Raw genomic sequence first — 16,649 nt, forward strand, 5'->3', positions numbered from 1 at the left:
ACCCCAGCCCTTCAGAATCAAAGTCTGCATTTTAACAAGATCCCCAGGCGATTTCTATTCACAAAGCAGTTGGAAAAGTAGTACTGTAGGCTTGTTTTTATTCTCACTGATGTTAATTTCTTGATGTTATATTCCTACTGGTGACTTCTCTGGCCAAACTGACATAAATTGGCTCAAACTGTTACTTTTTATTTTTCAAGAGGTTTAGGTGTAAGTCTTGGGAAATATTAATTGAGACTGTGTTTATCAAACTTACTCAATTATAAAAATCACCTTTGGGATAGCAGTGGGGGTTTCTTCTTTGAAGATTCAAATTTGATTTTCCTTTTGAATAGCTTTATCCTTTGCCCATGCTGCTACTCAGTGTCACATGGAATAGTCACTATATTCTTGACCTAAGGTTGCCTTTCAAAATGTAAACCTATACAGAACTTCAACAGGTCAATGCTTTTATTTGAAAATTCTGGGATTAAAAAATTAGTTCCTAAAAATGGATGTTTATTCATTGACCCATGGTCTGTAAAAAGCAAGCCACAACAAACTCAGTAAAACTAAGATTTTTATACATCAACAATAATGAGTTTCTTTTGTCTTTGCTTTCTGTTCCCTTTTGTTTCTCTTGAGGACTTCTTGTGGAAACCTGTGTTTTTATTGGAGAAAATAGTTGTTTTCTGATATTTTATGTTATTTAAAGTTTGTGGATGGGAATAATGTCAAATAAATATGGACCAAGACCATGCTAATTTATAAGCTAGTATAATTTTTATAAGCCTAAATCATTATGTTTTAATTATTGATATGATTGTACAGAATGCACTAATTCTCCTAATTTTGCTCAGGAGTCACCCTCAGGCCTTCTCTATTTCCCAATCTTTTTAACTTCATTAAAATGTTTCTTTTTCTTTATTGTAGGGATTTTATGGAGAAAGATTTGGAGAGGATGTGGTTGAAGTAATCAAAGACTCTAATCCTGTAGACAAGTGTAAATTAGATCCTAACAAGGTATAGTTGATTCGACTATGATGACATGTAGGCATCTCTTTGAGATCCTCTGTGCAATTTTAAGAAAAACTAAATGATGACTTAACAGTGAGGAAATGAAGGACTTTTTTCTTTCCTAGGCATATATTCAGATTACCTATGTGGAGCCATACTTCGACACATATGAGATGAAGGACAGAATCACCTATTTTGACAAAAATTATAATCTTCGCCGATTCATGTACTGTACACCCTTTACTTTAGATGGCCGTGCCCATGGGGAACTTCATGAACAATTCAAAAGGAAAACCATTCTGACTACATCTCATGCCTTTCCTTATATTAAAACAAGGGTCAATGTCACTCACAAAGAAGAGGTAAGTCCATAAATGAGCAAACAGCATTAGTGAAGCAAATATATTCAAGCCATGTAACAACAACTTAGATGTACCAGAAGATATGTACCATCCCTTACACCATAATATATTAGAACTTTACCCATTTTTGAGTCCTTAGTTTTTTACTTCTTTTCTGAGATCCTAATTCACCCCAGCTTTTCTTTAAAAGGTTGATTTTTTTTTTTTTTTCATTTGGAGATCCAAGTTTGGAATTTTATTGTTACATAAAAGTTTACAATTGATTTTTTTTCTAATTTCAGTTGATTATACATAAAGTTCATTAAATAGTATTCAGTCAGTACACCAATTTAACAGATGCTCTTTTACTCAGATCATCTTAACACCAATTGAAGTTGCTATTGAGGATATGCAGAAAAAGACACAGGAGTTGGCATTTGCAACGCATCAGGATCCTGCAGACCCCAAAATGCTTCAGATGGTACTCCAGGGATCTGTAGGCACAACAGTGAATCAGGTTAGTGCTTTTTGCTAGCACTGTATGATTTAAGCTGTAAATATGATTTGGGATAATTTCAGATCACAAATAATTGTTAAGTCAAATGAAAAGCATCTGCCTTCTCTACTGCCTATATTTTTCTATCTATGCATTCTTATATATTCTATTAAGAAGGAATCGATTCACTTAAAATAATATTTCCTTAAAAAGCTTGTACTAAAAGACTGTGATCGTTAAAACACTCATTTTCAGAGCTGTGCACATATATGTGAACCTCTACTATGTTAGGTTCTCCCTGATGTTGCCTTCCCCAGATCTCCTTTACAATAAGTTGTGAGGATTAAATAAGTGATATGGAATCATTTTTTAAAATTTGAATAATATAGTGACACAATAAATTACTGTTCTTTTGTCATATGCAGATTAGAAGCCATCCCCATTAGTCTTTGTGGTTGGTTCATTAAAATTATCTTGTTGATGATTATCTTGTTGATGGCCCCAGTCTTAGGAATATTCCATGATAAGGGAAAATGCAGAAAGGCTTCAAGTGAGATTTCCTTTACCATGTCTTAACTACTTTTCAGATTAAAGGAACAAAGCCAAAAAATGCCCCACCAAAACTGAAATAAATACCTTAAGACCTTTACCTCCTAGAAACGTGCTTGATTTTAAGGTTTTATCTGCAAATGATGTAGCTTACAAAAGATATCTTCTTTAACACAATGTCCGGAGCACCTTTGGAATACTGAGGGAAGCTGTTTTAGCAAAATCAACTCTGATAATCAGCGGACTGGCAAATGTAGTAGCTTGACAACTTTTACATCCAAGATGCATTTAAAAATGTGAAAAATACAAAGCAAAATACATTAATGAACACAGTAGTCAGTCCTTGAGTTCCTGTTCTGTTTCTTTGAAGAATAAACTAATAAGAAGTTAATTGCAATAGATAAGAATGTAGAATGAAATTAGAAAATACTGAAATAGTCTGTGGAGTTTTAATATAGGCGTGGGCACATATGTATTAAGCTTAAATGTAGCCATCTCAGTGCTAAGAAAAATCATTTGAGTAAATTCTGTCTCTGTGATTTTAGAGATAACAAAAAAAAAGAAAACACTTCTTGTTTTATTTTCTTATTTTGCAGGGGCCTTTGGAAGTTGCCCAGGTTTTTCTATCTGAAATACCTAGTGACCCAAAGCTCTTCAGACATCATAATAAACTGCGACTCTGCTTTAAAGATTTTACTAAAAGGTATTCAAGGCTTTCTGCATCAAGATCTTCAAGTTGAGACTGTCCAATACCACAGTATGACATACGGGCTTTAAGGAACTATTGAAAAGAAAAAATAGGCCAGGCACAGTGGCTTACACCTGTAATCTCAGCACTTTGGGAGGCTGAGGCAGAAGAATCATTTGAGGCCAGGAGTTTGAGACCAGCCTGGAAAACAAAGCAAGATCCCATCTCTACGAAAAATATTTAAAAATTAGCCAAGTGTAGGTTGTGCACCTGTAGTGCCAACTACCCAGGAGGCTGAGACAGGAGAGTCGCTTGAGCTAGGAGTTGGAGGCTGTAGTAAACTATGATTGTACACTGCACTCCAGCCTGGGTGACCTAGTAGGAGCCTGTGTCAGAAAGAGAGAGAGGAAAAAAAAAAAAAAACCAGAAAAGTGGTTGACAATAATAAGTAATCTGTGTAGAATTTACTATTCTTTAATAGCATATACTTATTCCCCTCTCCCACAACCCTACCATACTCCATAGTGCCGTATATTTAATTTTAAAAATTAGAAAAGCCAAGGCTCAGGAAATTTTATTAACTTGAAACTACTATTAGATCATTTAACTTAAAAGCTACTATTTATTGTGAATCTTCAATATTTGAGTTTCTGCTTCCCTCCCCCGAGGGAACTTACAAGCAGTAAACTTGGAAGCAAAAAACTTGTGTTCAGATCCTGACCTTATCATTGATTGTGCTTTTCCAGGTCACTTAATTTCTATGATCCTGCATTTTCTAATCTTTAAAGTAAGGATGATATCTACTTTATCTATAGGGAAGCTATGCAGATTAGGTGAAATAATTTAGGGGTGTGTCAGTCCCCAAGACTGTCCCCAGTTTCAGTGATTTGCTAGGAGGACTCACAGGACTCAGCATATAGTTGTACTACTGGTGCCTGTGATTTATTGCACTGAAAGAATACCAAGTAAAGTCAGCAAAGGGAAAAAGTGTATGGAGTGAAATCTGGAGGAAACCAGGAGCAAGCTTCAAAGGGTCCTCTGCCAGTCAAGTCACAGAGGACTTACTTAATTCCTTCAGCAATGAGTTGTGACAGCAGGTGTGAAATGTGGGAACCTCATTAGAGACTCAGTGCCAGAGGTTTTTATCAGGGTCTGGTCATGTAGGCACCCTCTCTCTGACATGTACCAAAATTCTAGACTCTCAGAAGGAAAGCAAGTAGTTCAGCAGGTGAACTGTGGTAGTAAAAGAAAGAAACCTGTTTCCTGCTTTTAGAATTGACTGATTTCTGGCGTTAATTTTATTATTTGGGAGGTTTAAGAAAACAACAACAAAATACACCCTACCATCTTTGTAAGCCAGATGATTATGGAACAGTACATACTTCTTTAGGTCATAGACATTTAGTAACAGACAATCAGGTGCTTTGTTTCTTGCTTTTGTTTTTGGAATATTTTACCATGACTACAATTCTTAAATGTCCTCCTTTTGTATACATTTACTATAATGAATTCCTGTAGTCAACAGGTCTCCTTAAGTGTTACTATCTGTAGAGAAGGTTTTCTCCTTTTATATTGCAAAAAACAAACAAGAGGTCGGGCATGAGTGGCTCATGCCTGTAATTCCAGCACTTCAGGAGGCCAAGGTGGGCGGTCAGGAGTTCAAGACCACCCTGGCCCACATGGTGAAACCCCTCTCTACTAAAAAATAAAAAAATTAGCCAGGCGTGATGGTGGGCACCTATAATCCCAGTTACTTGGGAGGCTGAGGCAGGAAGAATTGCTTGAACCCAGAAGGTAGAGGTTACAGTGAGCCGAGATCATGCCAGTGCACTCCAGCCTGGGCAACAGAGCGAGACTCCATCTAAAACAAACAAACAAACAAAAAAAACGGAACAACAGCAACAAAGACTACATAATATAAACCTTACAAAGGAGTTATAGGCAATACTACATTTTTAATTTTTTGTGTTACCATTCAGTATGGTAACTAAATAGTATGCCTTTATGCATATGTATTTTACAATAGTCATATGTATAATCTTAAATTATTTTTCAATTAAAGTTTAAGCTGTTATTCTAGTGGTTATATTCTTCAAATTAATATACTGTAGTCATAATATACTTATAATCTTAAATTCTTATTTTTTAATTAGAGTTTAAATTATAATTCTAATGGTTACGTTATTTCCTAAAATTAATATACTAGAATTTAAGTTGAATTTGAATGTGGTATAGTTTATACTACAATGGATCTTTTTCTTTTGTTAAATTAAAATTTCCAGCATGAGATGACTGAGGCACAGTACCTGAACATTTTTTGTTTTAGAGACAAGGTCTCACTTTGTCACCCAGACTCTGTAGTGCAGTGACACAATCACAGCTCACTGCAGCCTCGAACTCCTGGGCTCAAGGGATCCTCCTACCTCAGCCTTATGGTATGCACCACCATGCCTGGTTATATTTGGTTGGATGGGGGGTTTTGGTAGAGATGAAGTCCTGCTATGTTGCCCTGGCTAGTCTCGAACTCTTGGCCTCAAGCGATCCTCCCACCTCAGCCTCCCCAAGTACTAGGATTACAGGGAAGAGCCACCATGCCCAGCCTACATGAACATTTTTATTGGCTCACAATATGTAGTACATTCTAAAAAGTTTCTAAGTACAGTTGACCTTGAACAGCACAGAGGTTGGGGTGCCAATCCCTTGTACAGCTGAAAACCCGTGTAAACTTTTGACCCCCCCAAAACTTAACTAATAGCCTGCTATTGACTAGAAACCTTACTGATAATATAGTCATTAGGTACATAGTTTGTATGTTATATGTATTACATACTGTCTTCTTACAATAAAGTAAGCTAGAGAAAAGAAAATGTTATTAAGAAAATGATAAAGAAGGCCAGGCACGGTGGCTTATGCCTGTAATCCCAGCACTCTGGGAGGCCAAGGTGGGTGGATCATGAGGTCAGGAGTTAGAGACCAGCCTGGCCAAGATGGTGAAACCCCGTCTCTAATAAAAAATACAANTGATATGGAATCATTTTTTAAAATTTGAATAATATAGTGACACAATAAATTACTGTTCTTTTGTCATATGCAGATTAGAAGCCATCCCCATTAGTCTTTGTGGTTGGTTCATTAAAATTATCTTGTTGATGATTATCTTGTTGATGGCCCCAGTCTTAGGAATATTCCATGATAAGGGAAAATGCAGAAAGGCTTCAAGTGAGATTTCCTTTACCATGTCTTAACTACTTTTCAGATTAAAGGAACAAAGCCAAAAAATGCCCCACCAAAACTGAAATAAATACCTTAAGACCTTTACCTCCTAGAAACGTGCTTGATTTTAAGGTTTTATCTGCAAATGATGTAGCTTACAAAAGATATCTTCTTTAACACAATGTCCGGAGCACCTTTGGAATACTGAGGGAAGCTGTTTTAGCAAAATCAACTCTGATAATCAGCGGACTGGCAAATGTAGTAGCTTGACAACTTTTACATCCAAGATGCATTTAAAATGTGAAAATACAAAGCAAAATACATTAATGAACACAGTAGTCAGTCCTTGAGTTCCTGTTCTGTTTCTTTGAAGAATAAACTAATAAGAAGTTAATTGCAATAGATAAGAATGTAGAATGAAATTAGAAAATACTGAAATAGTCTGTGGAGTTTTAATATAGGCGTGGGCACATATGTATTAAGCTTAAATGTAGCCATCTCAGTGCTAAGAAAATCATTTGAGTAAATTCTGTCTCTGTGATTTTAGAGATAACAAAAAAAAAGAAAACACTTCTTGTTTTATTTTCTTATTTTGCAGGGGCCTTTGGAAGTTGCCCAGGTTTTCTATCTGAAATACCTAGTGACCCAAAGCTCTTCAGACATCATAATAAACTGCGACTCTGCTTTAAAGATTTTACTAAAAGGTATTCAAGGCTTTCTGCATCAAGATCTTCAAGTTGAGACTGTCCAATACCACAGTATGACATACGGGCTTTAAGGAACTATTGAAAAGAAAAAATAGGCCAGGCACAGTGGCTTACACCTGTAATCTCAGCACTTTGGGAGGCTGAGGCAGAAGAATCATTTGAGGCCAGGAGTTTGAGACCAGCCTGGAAAACAAAGCAAGATCCCATCTCTACGAAAATATTTAAAATTAGCCAAGTGTAGGTTGTGCACCTGTAGTGCCAACTACCCAGGAGGCTGAGACAGGAGAGTCGCTTGAGCTAGGAGTTGGAGGCTGTAGTAAACTATGATTGTACACTGCACTCCAGCCTGGGTGACCTAGTAGGAGCCTGTGTCAGAAAGAGAGAGAGGAAAAAAAAAAAAAAACCAGAAAAGTGGTTGACAATAATAAGTAATCTGTGTAGAATTTACTATTCTTTAATAGCATATACTTATTCCCCTCTCCCACAACCCTACCATACTCCATAGTGCCGTATATTTAATTTTAAAATTAGAAAAGCCAAGGCTCAGGAAATTTTATTAACTTGAAACTACTATTAGATCATTTAACTTAAAAGCTACTATTTATTGTGAATCTTCAATATTTGAGTTTCTGCTTCCCTCCCCGAGGGAACTTACAAGCAGTAAACTTGGAAGCAAAAAACTTGTGTTCAGATCCTGACCTTATCATTGATTGTGCTTTTCCAGGTCACTTAATTTCTATGATCCTGCATTTTCTAATCTTTAAAGTAAGGATGATATCTACTTTATCTATAGGGAAGCTATGCAGATTAGGTGAAATAATTTAGGGGTGTGTCAGTCCCCAAGACTGTCCCCAGTTTCAGTGATTTGCTAGGAGGACTCACAGGACTCAGCATATAGTTGTACTACTGGTGCCTGTGATTTATTGCACTGAAAGAATACCAAGTAAAGTCAGCAAAGGGAAAAGTGTATGGAGTGAAATCTGGAGGAAACCAGGAGCAAGCTTCAAAGGGTCCTCTGCCAGTCAAGTCACAGAGGACTTACTTAATTCCTTCAGCAATGAGTTGTGACAGCAGGTGTGAAATGTGGGAACCTCATTAGAGACTCAGTGCCAGAGGTTTTATCAGGGTCTGGTCATGTAGGCACCCTCTCTCTGACATGTACCAAAATTCTAGACTCTCAGAAGGAAAGCAAGTAGTTCAGCAGGTGAACTGTGGTAGTAAAAGAAAGAAACCTGTTTCCTGCTTTTAGAATTGACTGATTTCTGGCGTTAATTTTATTATTTGGGAGGTTTAAGAAAACAACAACAAAATACACCCTACCATCTTTGTAAGCCAGATGATTATGGAACAGTACATACTTCTTTAGGTCATAGACATTTAGTAACAGACAATCAGGTGCTTTGTTTCTTGCTTTTGTTTTGGAATATTTTACCATGACTACAATTCTTAAATGTCCTCCTTTTGTATACATTTACTATAATGAATTCCTGTAGTCAACAGGTCTCCTTAAGTGTTACTATCTGTAGAGAAGGTTTTCTCCTTTTATATTGCAAAAAACAAACAAGAGGTCGGGCATGAGTGGCTCATGCCTGTAATTCCAGCACTTCAGGAGGCCAAGGTGGGCGGTCAGGAGTTCAAGACCACCCTGGCCCACATGGTGAAACCCCTCTCTACTAAAAAATAAAAAAATTAGCCAGGCGTGATGGTGGGCACCTATAATCCCAGTTACTTGGGAGGCTGAGGCAGGAAGAATTGCTTGAACCCAGAAGGTAGAGGTTACAGTGAGCCGAGATCATGCCAGTGCACTCCAGCCTGGGCAACAGAGCGAGACTCCATCTAAAACAAACAAACAAACAAAAAAAACGGAACAACAGCAACAAAGACTACATAATATAAACCTTACAAAGGAGTTATAGGCAATACTACATTTTAATTTTTTGTGTTACCATTCAGTATGGTAACTAAATAGTATGCCTTTATGCATATGTATTTTACAATAGTCATATGTATAATCTTAAATTATTTTCAATTAAAGTTTAAGCTGTTATTCTAGTGGTTATATTCTTCAAATTAATATACTGTAGTCATAATATACTTATAATCTTAAATTCTTATTTTTTAATTAGAGTTTAAATTATAATTCTAATGGTTACGTTATTTCCTAAAATTAATATACTAGAATTTAAGTTGAATTTGAATGTGGTATAGTTTATACTACAATGGATCTTTTCTTTTGTTAAATTAAAATTTCCAGCATGAGATGACTGAGGCACAGTACCTGAACATTTTTTGTTTTAGAGACAAGGTCTCACTTTGTCACCCAGACTCTGTAGTGCAGTGACACAATCACAGCTCACTGCAGCCTCGAACTCCTGGGCTCAAGGGATCCTCCTACCTCAGCCTTATGGTATGCACCACCATGCCTGGTTATATTTGGTTGGATGGGGGGTTTTGGTAGAGATGAAGTCCTGCTATGTTGCCCTGGCTAGTCTCGAACTCTTGGCCTCAAGCGATCCTCCCACCTCAGCCTCCCCAAGTACTAGGATTACAGGGAAGAGCCACCATGCCCAGCCTACATGAACATTTTATTGGCTCACAATATGTAGTACATTCTAAAAGTTTCTAAGTACAGTTGACCTTGAACAGCACAGAGGTTGGGGTGCCAATCCCTTGTACAGCTGAAAACCCGTGTAAACTTTTGACCCCCCCAAAACTTAACTAATAGCCTGCTATTGACTAGAAACCTTACTGATAATATAGTCATTAGGTACATAGTTTGTATGTTATATGTATTACATACTGTCTTCTTACAATAAAGTAAGCTAGAGAAAAGAAAATGTTATTAAGAAAATGATAAAGAAGGCCAGGCACGGTGGCTTATGCCTGTAATCCCAGCACTCTGGGAGGCCAAGGTGGGTGGATCATGAGGTCAGGAGTTAGAGACCAGCCTGGCCAAGATGGTGAAACCCTGTCTCTAATAAAAAATACAAAAATTAGCTGGGCACAGTGGTGGGCATCTGTAATCCCAGCTACTCGGGAGACTGAGGCAGGAGAATCGCTTGAACCCGGCAGACGGAGTCTAGGGAACCGAGATCACACCACTGCACTGTAGCCTGGGCGACAGAGCAAGACTCCATCTCAAAAAAAAAAAAAAAAGAAAATCATAAAGAAGAGAAAATGTATTTTACTCTTCCTAAGTGGAAGTGGATCATCATAAAGGGCTTCATCCTCCTTGCCTTCATGTTGAGGAGTCTGTGGAGGAGGAGGAGGAAGAAGTGGGGTTGATCTTGCTATCTAAAGAGTGGCAGAGGCAGAAGAGGTGGAGGAGGTATCAGGGGAGGCAGAAGAGGCAAACACACTCAGTATAACTTTACAGACATCATAATTTTTTTTTTTAATTTCCGTAGGTTTTTGGGAAACAGGTGGTATTTGGTTACATGAGTAAGTTTTTTTTGTTTTGTTTTGTTTTGTTTTGTTTTGTTTTGTTTTGTTTTGTTTGAGACAGAGTCTCGCTGTGTTGCCCAAGCTGTAGTGCGGTGGCGCAATCTTGGCTCACTGTACCTTCTGCCTCCCGGATTCAAGCAATTCTTCTGCCTCAGCCTCCTGAGTAGTTGGGATTACAGGTGCCCACCACCATGCACAGCTAATTTTTTAAATTTTAGTAGGGACAGAGTTTCACCATGTTGGTCAGGCTGGTCTCGAACTCCTGACCTCGTGATCTGCCTGCCTCGGCCTCCCAAAGTGGAGTAAGTTCTTTAGTAGTGATTTGTGAGATTTTGGTGTACCCATCACCCGAGCAGTATACACTAAACCCAGTTGATAGTCTTTTATCCCTCATCCCAGTCTTTTATACCTCATCCCTTCCCACCCTTTCCCACCAAGTTCCCAAAGTCCATTGTATCATTGTTACGCCTTTGCATCCTCATAGCTTAGCTCCCACTTAATGAGTGAGAACATAACGATGTTTGGTTTTCTCATTCCTGAGTTACTTCACTTAGAATAAATAATCTCGAATCCCATACAGGTTGCTGCAAATGCCATTTACTCATTCCTTTTTATGGCTGAGTAATATTCCATCATATGTATACACCATAGCTTCTTTATTCATTGATTGGTGGGCATTTGGGCCAGTTCCACATTTTTGCTATTGCAAATTGTGCTGCTATAAACATGCATGTGCAAGTATCTTTTTCATGTAATGACTTCTGAGTAGATACCCAGTAGTGGGATTGCTGGATCAAATAAATGGTAGTTCTACTTTTAGTTCTTTAAGGAATCTCCACACTGTTTTCCATAGAGGTCATACTAGTTTACATTCCCACCAACAGTGCAGAAGTATTCTCTTTTCACCACATCCACACCAGTAACCTTTTTTTTTTTTTTTTTTTTTTTTTTGATTATGGCCATTCTTGTGGGAGTAAGGTGGTATTGCATTGTGGTTTTGATTTGCATTTCCCTGATCATTAGTGATGTTGAGCATTTTTTCATATGTTGGCCATTTGTATATATTCTTTTGGGAATTGTCTGTTCATGTCCTTAGCCTACTTTTTGATGGAATTGTTTGTTTTTTTCTTGCTAATTTGTTTGAGTTCATTGTAGATTCTGGATATTAGTCCTTTGTCAGAGGTATAGATTGTGAAGATTTTCTCCCACTCTGTGGGTTGTCTGTTTACTCTGCTGACTGTTCCTTTTGCCATACAAAAGCTCTTTAGTTTAATTAAGTCATACCTATTTATCTTTGTTTTTATCGCATTTGCTTTTGAGTTCTTGGTCATGAAATCTTTGCCTAAACCAATGTCTAAAAGGGCTTTTTCTGAAGTTATCNTGATCATTAGTGATGTTGAGCATTTTTTCATATGTTGGCCATTTGTATATATTCTTTTGGGAATTGTCTGTTCATGTCCTTAGCCTACTTTTGATGGAATTGTTTGTTTTTTTCTTGCTAATTTGTTTGAGTTCATTGTAGATTCTGGATATTAGTCCTTTGTCAGAGGTATAGATTGTGAAGATTTTCTCCCACTCTGTGGGTTGTCTGTTTACTCTGCTGACTGTTCCTTTTGCCATACAAAAGCTCTTTAGTTTAATTAAGTCATACCTATTTATCTTTGTTTTATCGCATTTGCTTTTGAGTTCTTGGTCATGAAATCTTTGCCTAAACCAATGTCTAAAAGGGCTTTTTCTGAAGTTATCTTCTAGTATAGTTTCAGGTCTTAGATGGAAGTCCTTGATCCATCTTGAATGGATTTGTATAAGTTGGGAGATGAGGATCCAGTTTCATTCTCCTACATATGGCTTGCCAATTATCCCAGCATCATTTGTTGAATAGGGTGTCCTTTCCCCACTTTACGTTTTTGATTGCTTTGTCGAAGATCAGTTGGCTGTATTTGGGTTTATTTCTGGCTTCTCTATTCTGTTCCATTGGTCTGTGTGCCTATTTTTATACCAGTACCATGCTGTTTTGGTGACTATGGCCTTATAGTATAGTTTGAAATCTGGTAATGTGATTCCTCCAGATTTGTTCTTTTTTTGCTTAGTCTTGCTTTGGCTATGTGGGCTCTTTTTTGGTTCCATGTGAATTTTAGGATTGTTTTTTCTAGGTCTGTGAAGAATGATGGTGGTATTTTGATAGGAATTGCATTGAATTTGTAGTTTGCTTTTGGCAGTATGGTCATTTTCACAATATTGATTCTACCCATCCACGAACACGGGATGTGTTTCCATTTGTTAGTGTCGTCCGTGATTTAGTTCAGCAATGCTTTGTAGTTTTCCTTTTAGAGGTCTTTCACCTCCTTAGATAGGTATATTCCTAAGTTTTTTGAGGTTTTTTTTTTTTTTTTTTGCAACTATTATAAAAGGGGTTGAGTTCTTGATTTGATTGTCAGCTTGGTTGCTGTTGGTGTATAACAGAGCTACTAATTAATGTATATTAATTTTGTATCCTCAAATTTTGCTGAATTTATTTATCAGTTATAGGAGCTTTTTGGAGGAGTCTTTAGGGTTTTCTAGGTATACAATTATATCATCAGCAAGCAGCAACAACTTGACTTCATCTTTACCGATTTGGATGCACTTTATTTCTTTCTCTTGTCTGATTGCTCTGGTTAGGACTTCCAGTACTATGTTGAGGAGAAGTGGTGAGAGTGAACATCCTTGTCTTGTTCCAGTTCTCAGAGGGAGTACTTTCACCTTTTCCCCATTCAGTATTATGTTGGCTGTGGATTTGTCATAGATGACTTTTATTACATTGAGGTATGTCCCTTGTATGCCAATTTTGCTGATGCTTTTTAATCATAAAGGGGTGCTGAATTTTGTCAATTGCTTTTTCTGCATCTGTTGAGATGATCATGTGATTTTTAATTCTGTGTTTGTGGTGTGTCACATTTATTGACTCATGTATGTGAAACCATCCCTGCATCCCTGGCATGAAACCCACTTGATCATGGTGGACTATCTTTTTGATACACTGCTGGATTTGGTTAGCTAGAATTTTGTTAAAGATTTTTGCATCTATGTTTATCAGGGATATTGGTCTGTGGTTTTCTTTTTTTGTTATGTCCTTTCCTGGTTTTGGTATTAGGGTGCTACTGGCTTCTTAGAATGATTTAGGAACGATTATCTCTTTCTCTGTCTTGTAGAATAGTGTCAGCAGGATTGGTACCAATTCTTCTTTGAATGTCTGGTAGAATTCAGCTTTGAATCCATCTGTATGGATATCACAATTTCTGTCTGACATTTTGCTTTTCGTTTTCTAAAATGTTTCCATATGGTTCTTCCACCATTTGCCTTAGTTTCTGCACCCTTATCATAAAGAGTCCATATTGTAAAAGAAGTCAGAAGCAGTCTTAGGTTATTGAAACCCTTGTGCCAGATTGTCTCATGTCAATTTGTTTTCTGGCACTGCTGCTTCCATGTTTTCTGCTTTATTTTCTGGCAGTGGTTCAGAAGCACTCATCTCCATCAAGTCATCTTCTGTTAATTCCTCTGGTATAGTTTCTGTTAGCTCTTGAATTTCTCCATGATCCATATCTTAAAACCCTTCACGTTCCACCTTGTAAGCCATATCTACAAGTGTTTCATGATTTCTTTGATTGGCCCTGTTGTAAATCCTGTGAAGTTATGCATAACCTCTGGACACAGTTTTCTCCAGCAGGAATTGATTGTCTTGGGCCTGATGGCTTTCTCTGTAAACAGTGGTGACATTTTTAGTGGTATAATCCTTCCAGACTTGTGATGTTCTCTCTATCAGAGTTCTCTTCCATAGCGCTGACACTCCTTTCTATTAATATAAAGTACCAGGTATAATGAGCCTTATAGGTCCTTATGACCTTAGATCTAGAAGCTGAATTAGAAATGTATTTTGTTGTTGTTGTTGTTAGTTTTTTTGTTTTGTTTTGTTTTGTTTTTTTGAGACAGAATCTTGCTCTGTCACCAAGGCTGGAGTGCAGTGACACAATCTCAGCTCACTGCAGTCCCCGCCTCCCGGGTTCAAGCGATTCTCAAGCCTCAGCCTCCTGAGTTGCTGGGATTATAGATGCCCACCTCCACACCTGGCTAATTTTTGTATATGGGGTTTTGCCATGTTGGTCAGGCTTGTCTCTAACTCCTGACCTCAGATGATCTACCCGCCTCGGCCTCCCAAAGTACTTGGATTACAGGCGTGAGCCACAGTGCCCGGCCTAGATGTTGTTTTTACAGGGGCAGGTAGACCACTTCAAGACCTTCGGTGTTAAACTCGGGGTTCTGGGTGGCCAGATGCAATGTCCAATATGAAAAGAACTTTAAAGGGCATTCCCTTAACTAATAAGATACTTCCTGACTTCATGGACAAAGCACCCATGGAGCCAATCCATAAAATGGGTTCTCATCTAGAACTTTTCATTGTTCAGCCAGAATACTGGCAGCTGGCTTTTACCTGTTCCCTTCAAGGTTCAGGGGTTAGCAGCTTTGTAAGTAAGGGCAGTCTTGATTATAAACCTGACTGTATTTGTACAAAACAGTAGAGTTAGCCTATCCCTTTTTGCCTTAAATCCTCGTGCGCACTTCTCTTTTTTACTAACAAATGTCCATTGTGGCTTTTTTTTTTTCTAAATAGGGCACTTTTATCTGCATTAAAAATCTGTTCAGAAAAACAACCACCACCAAAAAAAAAAACCTGTTCAGGCAAATATTCCCCCTCTTCAGTGATTTTTGTAATGGTATCTGGGAGCTTGTCTGCTGCCTCTTGGTTGGCAGAAGCTGCTGCTTGGTCAGTAGAAACTGCCTCTCCTGTCTCTTGGCATTTTAAAAAGTCAAACCTCTTTCTAAAATTATCAAACCATCCTTTGCTGGCATTAAATTCTCCAGTTTTAGATCCTTTACCTTCCCTTTGCCTTGTCTTGTAATGACTTCACTTTTTCTCACATCATTAGTCTACAGGTATACTTTCCTTACAGCAATCCTGTACCCACATAAAAGCTGCATTTTCAATATGAGATAAAATGGTATTTCTAGGCCAGGTGCAATGGCTCACACCTGTAATTGCAGCACTTTGGGAGGCCAAGATGGGTGGATCATGAGGTCAGGAGTTCAAGACTAGCCTGGTCAAGATGCTGAAACCCCCATCTCTACTAAAAATACAAAAATTAGCCAGGTGTGGTGGCCCACACCTGTAATCCCAGCTACTCCAGAGGCTGAGGCAGGAAAATCGCTTGATACTGGGTGGCAGAGGTTGCAGTGAGCCGAGATCGTGCCACTGCACTGCAGCCTGGGTAACAGAGCAAGACTCCATCTCAAAAAAACAAACAAACAAACAACAACAACAAAAAAAAACGGTATTTCACAAAAAGTGCAAGGTTTTCATGCCTACTGGCTTACAAATTTCCTTTTCTTTTTTTTACAGTGGTCTTTACACTGGATTCATATGTCTTGAGATGGTGGGCAACTGTAGCTGCAGATCTCAATCTATAATACCAAGCAATTCACCTCTTTCCTGTAATGTCATAACTTTTCTCTGCTTCTTGGAAGCACTTCCAACATCACTAGTGGCACTTCATGTAGGCCCCATGGATTATTCAAAGTTTATGGTTGCACTAAACACAATAAAAAATACACAAGAACTATGAGAAATCACTCTTTACTGTGAGATATAATTTACTGAAGCAACAACTGCTCACCTGGAGATGAGTAGCATCACGTGGCATTTTAAGCAGATACATTTGAGCTCATCACAGTAGCAACAAGAGGTGGCTACAAAATTATGGCAGTAGTGCAGTATGTACTGCAGTTTTTTTCAGTTGTGACTTAATAATGTATCTTTACATTTGTTTACATTTTTCTCTACTACAAATGGTGCCATGCAAGGTTTCTTTATGTGGGTAAGTTTTGTATATATTTTATGGTAGTAAATAATAAAATAGGCTAGTATCTTCATATGCTTTATGCATTCATGACATCTTTTAAAATTTTCTCAGCTACACAATTTGTCTTCAAGGTTTTCACAAATCTCCAAAGAATTATATTCATTGGAAAAAATCCACATATAAGCAGACTTTCACAGTTGCAAACTATGTTGTTAAATGGTCAGCTGTATTAACAGTGCCAACAGTGCACATTTACTAGTCCCAATACACCTTGCATTTAAATAGGATTTTTTTTTTTTTTTTTTTTTTTTTTTTTTTTTT

At 37.7% G+C, this 16,649-nt stretch overlaps 1 protein-coding gene across 1 annotated transcript in view; it reads left to right on the forward strand.

The window, feature by feature from the left end:
• Window positions 1-16,649, forward strand: part of DOCK7 (dedicator of cytokinesis 7) — a 259,128-nt gene that overhangs the window by 232,853 nt on the left and 9,626 nt on the right. Inside the window, 4 exon segments of the mRNA XM_017877272.1 lie at window positions 913-1,002; window positions 1,122-1,358; window positions 1,711-1,854; window positions 2,979-3,085. Coding sequence (XP_017732761.1) covers window positions 913-1,002; window positions 1,122-1,358; window positions 1,711-1,854; window positions 2,979-3,085 — 578 coding nt within the window.

Source organism: Rhinopithecus bieti, unplaced genomic scaffold (assembly GCF_001698545.2).
Source record: "Rhinopithecus bieti isolate Rb0 unplaced genomic scaffold, ASM169854v2 scaffold_6380, whole genome shotgun sequence".
NCBI classification, from domain to species: Eukaryota; Metazoa; Chordata; class Mammalia; order Primates; family Cercopithecidae; genus Rhinopithecus; species Rhinopithecus bieti.